The 9,016-nt window shown below is 41.3% G+C and overlaps 1 protein-coding gene across 1 annotated transcript in view; it reads right to left on the bottom strand.

The window, feature by feature from the left end:
* slc30a5 (solute carrier family 30 member 5) overlaps positions 1-8,571 on the bottom strand; it is a 13,369-nt gene extending 4,798 nt beyond the window's left edge. Inside the window, exons 1-11 of the mRNA XM_055231851.1 lie at positions 8,321-8,571; positions 7,594-7,701; positions 7,007-7,129; positions 4,982-5,048; positions 4,826-4,911; positions 3,941-4,028; positions 3,783-3,870; positions 3,433-3,509; positions 2,060-2,230; positions 1,237-1,522; positions 1-201 (exon numbers count right to left, since the gene is read on the bottom strand). The exon at positions 1-201 is cut by the window's left edge and continues 8 nt beyond it. Coding sequence (XP_055087826.1) covers positions 1-201; positions 1,237-1,522; positions 2,060-2,230; positions 3,433-3,509; positions 3,783-3,870; positions 3,941-4,028; positions 4,826-4,911; positions 4,982-5,048; positions 7,007-7,129; positions 7,594-7,664 — 1,258 coding nt within the window. The 5' untranslated portion in view covers positions 7,665-7,701; positions 8,321-8,571. The remainder of the gene's footprint in view (positions 202-1,236; positions 1,523-2,059; positions 2,231-3,432; positions 3,510-3,782; positions 3,871-3,940; positions 4,029-4,825; positions 4,912-4,981; positions 5,049-7,006; positions 7,130-7,593; positions 7,702-8,320) is intronic.
* Positions 8,572-9,016: the final 445 nt, after the last annotated feature.

Below are 9,016 nucleotides of genomic sequence, written 5' to 3'. Positions count from 1 at the left end.
GGCAGAGGAAGTAGAAGATCTGTCTGGAGTCGTACTCCTCCAGAATCTGTTTGAGAGAGTCTTTGATGAAGCGGGGCAGGGACTGAGAGGTCTGCTGCAGCGCGTCACCCATGAAGTTATAGAGAGGGGTGCCCTCCGGAGAGTAGCCCACCAGAGTGCCCTTCTGTCCTTGCCGGGATGGGGCCGCCAGGATATTGGAGGCTGCACACACAGAACATGCTTTTAAACATTATGTATTACATGGGCTTTTTAAACTACATTTGACCCTTAAGTGGGTAGGTAAGTCGGTCGGTCTCTCTAATTCTTTTTGCATATAAAAGTGGACAACATTATCTTTAAAAAGCACACATTCATTACCTCCTTCTGCATTAATTTTTGTGGCCTGATACTTGAATAAGTATAAAACATAACTTAAAGAAGACATATTGTGTTTGTGTCTGCTATATAGCAAACAACGAAGTTAAATCTGTCAACTGGACAAATCTTGTAGGAGTGAAGACGTTTCGCTGCTCATCCAAGCCACTTCTTCAGTTCTGGTCAGAATGCTGGTGGCCACTGCCTTTTAAATCTAACTGAGGGGAGGGGCTGACTTCAGTGTAGTGTCCACCAGCATTCTGACCAGAACTGAAGAAGTGGCTTGGATGAGCAGCGAAACGTCTTCACTCCTACAAGATTTGTCCAGTTGACAGATTTAACTTTGTTGTTTGCTATGGATCAGACCTGGACGACTGAGGGTCTACACAGATGTCTGCTATATAATTATAATCTATGACATCCATGGATCATTATGTTATTGGAATATTCATCTAAAGTGACTTAAGAAAAGAAACAAGTCTGCTGATTTCTGCATTAGAAAACTGATGCCCACTGGGAGCTGACGTTGACAAACCTCATCACAACAAACAACCGTGCAGCTGTCGGCCCCACCTATGGATGCAAATGCAGATCACGCTAGTATGGCTAATATGACTGCACAACACTGCCAAAGTCTACATGTATCACCAATTAAGAAAATAAAATTGGAAAACAAACAAGTTACAGTAGGCAAGTAACTGTGGCAGTGAAAACGGGGGCAGTTCGAGGCAATGATGTCTTGAATATAAGGATATAAAGATTACTCAAATATGCATGAATCACATTAAATAAAAAGCAATGATAACATGGTTAAAAGCTCTGAAAAGATACATTTTGCACCGTATGCCAAATATCTGCAATAATGCCAAGGTGGACTCTGACCCAGGATGAAGAAGGAGGAACTGACGATGACTCCTCCTGACAGCACATGCTCGGTGCTTTGGGTGGGACCTCTGCTCAGGTTCATCAGCTGATCGGTCAGGGGGTGTGTCCAGAAGTGAGCCAGGACCAGAGCGGAGAACACCAGAGCTGCAGAGCCACAGCGAGCCACCCGGGGAGCCTCCATCTTAGCACTACACACAGCCTCCACATAGAAGTCCAGGATCATCACACATAGGACAACCATGAGCAGGGGCAGCAACAGGGACCCCCATGACTCCACCTTACTCTGAAGGACACAAGACGTGTTTTAGGGGAGGACAATGCACACAGTAGGGCTAAAAGATTAACTAACTTATGAACTACTGTCATTTCCACCATGAACGGCAGCATTTTTTGTCTTATTCTGCATAACTGCTAAACCTGTAGCTTAGATCTGCACAAAGATTTTTTCAAATGTGATTCTTGTATCAGTTTCATATTTCAGGTAAATTCTTCTGGATGTGTTTAAAATGTGAACATTGAACAGAATCCTATTATTAAAACAGGGCCTTAAATACTGATTTTGCCTTAAGTTATTGATAAAGCTTATCAGACATCAGAGTTGTAAATAAATCTGTATAAATGTATTAGCATTGGTCATGAAAAAATATATTTAATAAAGATATTGGTGGATCTATTACATTAAACAAAGGTTGAATAATAAAACAAGCTAAAAGCTATAGTGAGCAATAGTTGGAATTCATTTGAATATTCTATTTAACAATGGTGAATCAGTAGTTTTGCAAATGTAATGAGGAAGGGAGCACAGTGTGGTATGGTTGACCTCAGTGGTGACCGACAGCACTAGGACCCAGGGCAGCAGCACTGCAGACGACACCAGGTTATCCAGGGCATATAGACGCTTAGGCCCGCCCATTTCCGCTGACAGCTTCCTGGAAGCTGTATGGAACGCCACCTTCAGGCAGAGAGAGGCCACGAGCAGCACCACTCCTCCCTAAGAACAGAGACAGGCTCAGAGCCAATGGACTGCACCGCCACTGGTACCGCCACTGGTACCGCCACTGGTACCGCCACTGGTACCGCCACTGGTACCGCCACTGGTACCGCCACTGGTACCGCCACTGGTACCGCCACTGGTACAGACACTGGTACAGACACTGGTACAGACACTGGAGACCAGAGCTGATACAGAGTAGGGTTATCAAAAGTATCAAAAATCAGATACTGTTCGATACTAAAACTAGCATAGAAACTACACACTCATTTGAGCAGGTATGAATACTGAAAAAGTCACATTCACAGGACAGAAATTAATCTTTCCTGAATAGCTTTAGAATGATCTTAAGTTGTGCCAGAACAAGTATACCACATAGAATAGTATATGCCCATAGACCACTATGGAACCTATCTAGACAACTGAGGGATTACACAGCTCTATTTCATCCCTCTTGACCGCTAGAATTCGGTGCTGAAAGCACTGAATTCCCTTCACACATTCAGTAATTTCAGCACTGTCCTCTGGCGTGGGATTCATAGCTATATACGCAACTACAGTATAAGGCCACATGGTAATATAAAAGAAAGTACAGTGGTCCCTCATTTATCGCAGAGGTTACGTTCTAAAAATAACCTGCAATAGGCAAAATCTACGAAGTAGTTAGCTTTATTTTTTACAATTATTAAGGCTGTAAAACCCCTCACCACACACTTTATACACTTTTCTCAGAAAGAGACTAACATTTTCTCACATTTCTCTCTTGTTTCAACACTCTCAAAGCTCAAAACTTTGTAGATTTAGTTGGTGCAGAACGTTTCATTGGGGAGAAAACTTCCAAAAATACAGCACTCCAGAGTCACACTGCTAGCGATCGAACATTTATTTAAATTTGGCACGCTGAACGCATTCTGTACTATACAGGAGACATGGCATGGAGGAGATTGATTGACCATGGTCTACAGTTCCTTAGCCAATCAGAATGCAGAACAAAATGCGCGCTCATGCTCTGTAAAAGCATGCAAAATTGCACTTAAAAAATCTGTAAAACAATGAGGGACAACTTAGTTAGAGTGAGGGACAACTGTACTACAATTTAACGTTGAAATTTTCATTCTGTTGTCTAAATAAAGAGAAAGATTTTTATTATTGGAATCAGTAGAGTACAGACACAGAGCTAGGGCCGTCAGGGGTGGAGGTACCTTGTGATCAGCGACGCCCAGAAAAGCGATGGCAGTATGGAGGAAGTGGGTGAGCGCACTGTCGTGGTGTCCCTCCGCTAGGCTTGGTTAAGGTGAAATGATGACAACTTTGTAAATAATTTACAATAATTGTTGTGAAACAATATCCCTGATCTGTGAATTTGAGTTAGTAGAGTTGTCCTAAGAATTGAAAATCAGCTGACTGACTGAGGGATTAAACCGATACAAGACCACATGGTAATAAAACATAAATTACTATGAGTTAATGTTGAAAATCACTATTCTGCAGCAGAGATAAAAAAAGGGCGTTCACACTATGTTGTGTTTTGTGATTAGCAACAAAAGAATACGGTGCTCTGCCATCTTGGCCATGAGGTCATCGTTGTCAAAGAGCAGCAGGCAGATGACGGCGATGATGAAGAAAGCTGTTCCTCGGGTCTAAAGGAGCAGAGATAGATCAGCAGCTTCTCCTCTGAGCAGCCCAAACACAAGCCTGTAGTACACTTACCTTTGAGGGTCCTCCTCCAGAGCTGGTGAACAGGACACACAGGAGAGCAATGACCACCACGTCACTGTGCTCCAGCAGTAGCAGCGTTCTGCACAACACCACCAGGGTTACCATACTAATGCAATTTTATTTTAACTGTGAAATCTTTTATTTGGTACAATAAAAAAGTGTAATCAATGACTATATGAGCTTTTTAAAAAAAATAATAAAATAAATTTTAACATAGTTTCTCAAGACTTCTTGAGCTTGTGTCTGCTATATTGTTATAACATGATCCACGGGTGTCATAGATTATAATTTGGACATTTTAAATCACAATATTCATCTAAAACAACTTAGTAAAAACCAGGTTGGAAAATTGCCCAATGGGAACCGATTCCTGGCTTCTCTTTTATGGTACCTCAGTGTTAATTTCATCACCATAAAGCCTGCCTTCTGTCAGCACCTCCAATGGACAGCTGCACATCATACTAGCAAGCAACAGATTTTTGTTACACTGCCAAATCCTACGTGTATCACTGATTAATAAAAATTGGGAAAGGAAGTAAAAAGAAGTAGATTGGAGCACTGACCTCATCAGTACAGGAGTATAAAGATTACTCAAACATGCATGATTTATCCAAATACTACTTTGAGAGAGTAAATGAGAAGTAAAACAATTTTAAAATTGTCAAAAGCTGTAAAAAGTAAAATTTGCATGATATGTCTCCTTTAATAATCTCAGATATTCATAATAATATTGATTCATGAAGTCTCATTAAGCTTTTGTAACACCCATCTTCATGACTGACTGTAAAATGTATGGATCCTAACATCTCCTCATGCACATAACACAAACCTGTAGAGTTGCAGTTTCAGTATAAATCTGATGTTTTTGGTGAATACCTGAGAGGACCACAGAGCGTCAGGCCAAAGAAGCTCAGCAGAGACACAATGCAGCTAAATACAGCGTGTTTGAACAGCTTAATCCACTGCAACAGAACACACTGCAGTGAGACATTATCTGTGACAACACTGTACATGGGCCTCTGAGGGACCTACCTGCCGCTTGGAGATGGGCTTTCCAGAAGAGAAGGGCTTTTGAAACAACAGCAGGATCACAGCACTCCTGAAAACACAACAGACTTCATACAAACAATATACTATTTTAACATGGTAAGATCACAATTCAAACTAATATCAGGTCATGTGGCTGTTTGAGAAACATTGAGCACAGCCTGCGGCCTTTACGTCGCAAAATATTTCATTTTAGACTCAAAGAATGACAAAAATGGGTAAGTGTTTGACAGACAGAAAACCTTAGCTTTACCACAATACCAATTATACCAATTACCAGACTATGACAAATCCATATGTCATTGTCCCATGACATACGAACATGGCATTAGCTGATGATGTTACAGTAGCAACCATTTCGTGATAGCTTCAGACTGCTTTCTTTTTTGCTGTTGTATTTAAACTCCATCACAGTGGCTGAAGGACTTTGGATTTTATTTACTGTATTTATTTTATTTTATCAGGAAGTCCCACTGAGTTTGCGTCTCATTTTCTAGGGAGTCCTGAGTACACAGTTAAAACATACAATATTTACAATTAATAAAACGCATAGTAAAATGTAAACATTTACTGAACCTGTGGTCCACAGGGTTCATTTAATTAAATTACAATGGTCTGAAAAGATGACAAATAGTGTGTTTAAATTACACTGTTCAGTTTGAGGTGGTTCATGAGAGTGTTCCATAAATGATGGGCAGAGAATCTAAAAGCAGTTTTCCCTTGCTCTGTGTAGATTTGTGGTACTTCTAAGGTCAGTCTCTGCTTAGACCTGTTATGGTAATGATGAGAATTGAATTGAATCAGGGAGGTGAAATACTGTGGAAGTGTTGCCAGCATAGCTTTGTAAATGAAGATGTAGGCGTGTATAAGTCTGAAGTGAGGTCCAGCCAACCTTGCTGTACAGATCACAGTGGTGAGTGTAGTAACTAAAAGTAAACAAAGTGTGCTGTGGTGAATAGTATCAAGATTTTTTAAGGTACTGTTTGCTGCGTGAACAAAAATAATTTCACCATAATCCAGTGAAGAAAGGACTGTAGATTGAATTAAAGTTTTCCTATTTTTATATAAAAGACTTTATTCCTGTAAAAAAAAATGTGAATTTTAAGTTTTTGTGAAAGATTGTCAATGTGTGTTTTAAAAGATATTCTCCTGTCCAACCAAATACCAAGGTATATATAAAGAGGAACTGTTGTTCAATGAGATCACCATTTAAAGTACATATAGGATCGTAGGTGTCCGTGACATGAGATCTCGTTAAGTGCATAATTTTAGTTTTAAACAAATTTCGGACCAGTTTTAGATTTATTAGGGACCATTGAAAAATATGAAATGCATTTTGTAATTTGGATAGAGCTTCCTGAGCAGCAGGAGGGACAGAATACAAAATTGTGTCATCCACATAAAAATGGGCAGTACAACAGGAAGCTGAAGAGAAAATATTACTATATAATATATAATATTACTTCGTTATATTACTAATATAACAAAGTCAAAAGTAATGGGCCAAGGACTGAACCTTGAGGAACACCCTTTTTTTTATTATTGACTATGGAGATATGTATGCATCTGCCCTTATTGATTGTGATCTATATGAAGTATGAGCTGACCCAATTTAGAGAAACCTTATCAAAACCAAGGGACGCAAGCTTATTTAGGAGAATATTCAAGTCTACAGTGTCAAAGGCCTTGGACGAGTCAACGAAGAGCACCACACAGTGTTGTTTCTTGTCCAAGGTAAGAATGGTCAGCTAGCACTCGCTCTTAAACAAGCTTTAACAGGGTCAAGTTTGTGGGGCTGCAGAGCAGGACCACAGGGAGGGCCAATGGGACGTTGTGAGCGAGGCGCTGTGGCGATAACGTGACACAGACTGTGTTGATCATTGACCAGTGACAGCAGAAATTTGAGCTGTTCGAGCTCTCGCACAGGGTACTGTTTCCTATGACGACAACTACAACAGATCTTACTCCTGAGGAATACTGTCCTGACAGAGGCACATAGCACATACTTACCCCAATTTGAGGATGAAGATGAAGTGGACAATGTGCACCACTCTGAGGATGTCATATGCCTCGAAGATCCCCACAGCTTTTAGCACCTTGGAGAGCACCAACAGCACCAAGTACCGTGTCAGTCTGAAACAACACAACATACAACATCAACTTCCCACGGAAGTCTATCAGAACCGATACCTAGGGGTTAGTGCAGTAGCTGACTAAAGATATTCTTGGTCAACTAAAGTGTCCTGCCAATCAGTTGACTAAAAAAGGGGTGTGGGCGCGTTTCTCTATCTATCTGGCTGCTATACTGGCAGTTCATGCAAAAAAATACTATTTAAGTAGAAAAAGTATCAAAGGAAAACTGCATTTATATGTAAAAATATTTATTAAACTCACTCCTTTCAGCTGTTGTCTCATATAAATCTTTATAATCTAAATAAAGAAATTAGTCGACTAGCAAAAATTTTGGTTGATTAAGTCTCCACTGACTGATTAATCGATGAAACAGAAAAAAACGCCTATGGTTCCAGTAGGGTGATACGGACTATTTTAAATTAAATTAAATTCCAAAAGGTGAAACCCAGATCTAGTGCAGATACCTGGAGTCTGAGGCCTCTACCATGCCTAGCTTCCCTCCTGACAGGACGTTACTGCCGTATTTGTCCTCCATCCTGCTTCAGACTACAGCCCTCTGCACCATCACTGACCTGCAAGATAATGCACACAAGGTCACCATAGAGCTGAAGACCTAGTAAAGACCTGGTTTAACCCTCTGCACCATCACTGTCCTCTGCAAAAACACAGAAAGTCACCACATAGCTTAGATCTGGTTTAGTTCCTCTGGTTTAGATCTGATTGGCTCCTAGTTTAGACATGGTTTAGTCCTAGTTTAGACATGGTTTAGTCCTAGTTTAGACATGGTTTAGTCCTAGTTTAGACATGGTTTAGTCCTAGTTTAGACATGGTTTAGTCCTAGTTTAGACATGGTTTAGTCCTAGTTTAGATATGGTTTAGTCCTAGTTTAGACCTGGCTGGCACCTGACCACATAAAATGGTCACATTTTTTACCTTCAAGCCTCAAAGATTCAAAGTGTAGGGGACAAGCACTCTAATTTAGACCTGGTTTCGTCCAAGTCTTTACTGAATCCTGTACTAATTATCCCCTGTCAATTGTAGGCAGTGTAGTAATTAATTCAACTGTTATTACCAACCTGCTACAGTAACTACCACCAAAACACCAATGTCCTGTGAACCGCACCAGAGCCTGTCAGAGACTTTAAACCAGAAAAGAGCAGAAGAATGCGGCCCTGAGCTCCAGAGACTGACCGTGCTCGCCTGTTTCCATCCCCGGACTGGTGCTGTTGTGGCCGCAGTGTATTGTCCGTGTGTCAGTTGGGGGCAGGGCACTCGCGCGGACCGTGGGTCCTACACTAAGAATGAAGTGTAAAGTCTGTTCTGGGGCCGCCGTGAGCCGTGAGCGGTGTCCATAGACTGTCGAGAGCCGTGTCGAGAGCCGTGTCTAGAGCCGTTTCGAGAGGAGAGCGTAAACAGTCCACATCAGTGTTTCAGGGGTGCGCATGCGCACGATGTACACAGGGAGTCATGAAAAACGCGCCGCCTGCTGTTCCGGAGTTTAACTGTAGCGATTGATCCTGGCCTGAGCAGAGAGAGCTGTCAGTGATCTACAGATCTAAACCAACTGTGAAAATGCTGCATGCTAATTCAAATGAAAAGTTTTGTGAGGGTATGCCATTGTCCATGGAGACAGTCAGATGATGCCACCAGGACAAGTTACAGGTCAGATCTGTGGAGAGGTGACCCCACTCACCCTAGGGTTAGGTAACCCTAACCTTTTTTTCATTTTGTTTTAGACCTGTTCTGGATTCTTACCATAGCTCTACATCACTCACTTTTCATAGTTCTATGTGAAATCATAGAATGTATACAGGGGCGACAGTAGCTCAGTTGGTAGAGTGTTTGTCCATTGATCCACTGATCCATAGGTTGGCGGTGCGATTTTAG

This window comes from Periophthalmus magnuspinnatus, chromosome 23, assembly GCF_009829125.3.
Source record: "Periophthalmus magnuspinnatus isolate fPerMag1 chromosome 23, fPerMag1.2.pri, whole genome shotgun sequence".
In the NCBI taxonomy this organism is placed as follows: domain Eukaryota; kingdom Metazoa; phylum Chordata; class Actinopteri; order Gobiiformes; family Gobiidae; genus Periophthalmus; species Periophthalmus magnuspinnatus.
Note: the sequence above shows the minus strand (reverse complement) of the source record. Positions and strands in the feature narration are given on the sequence as shown.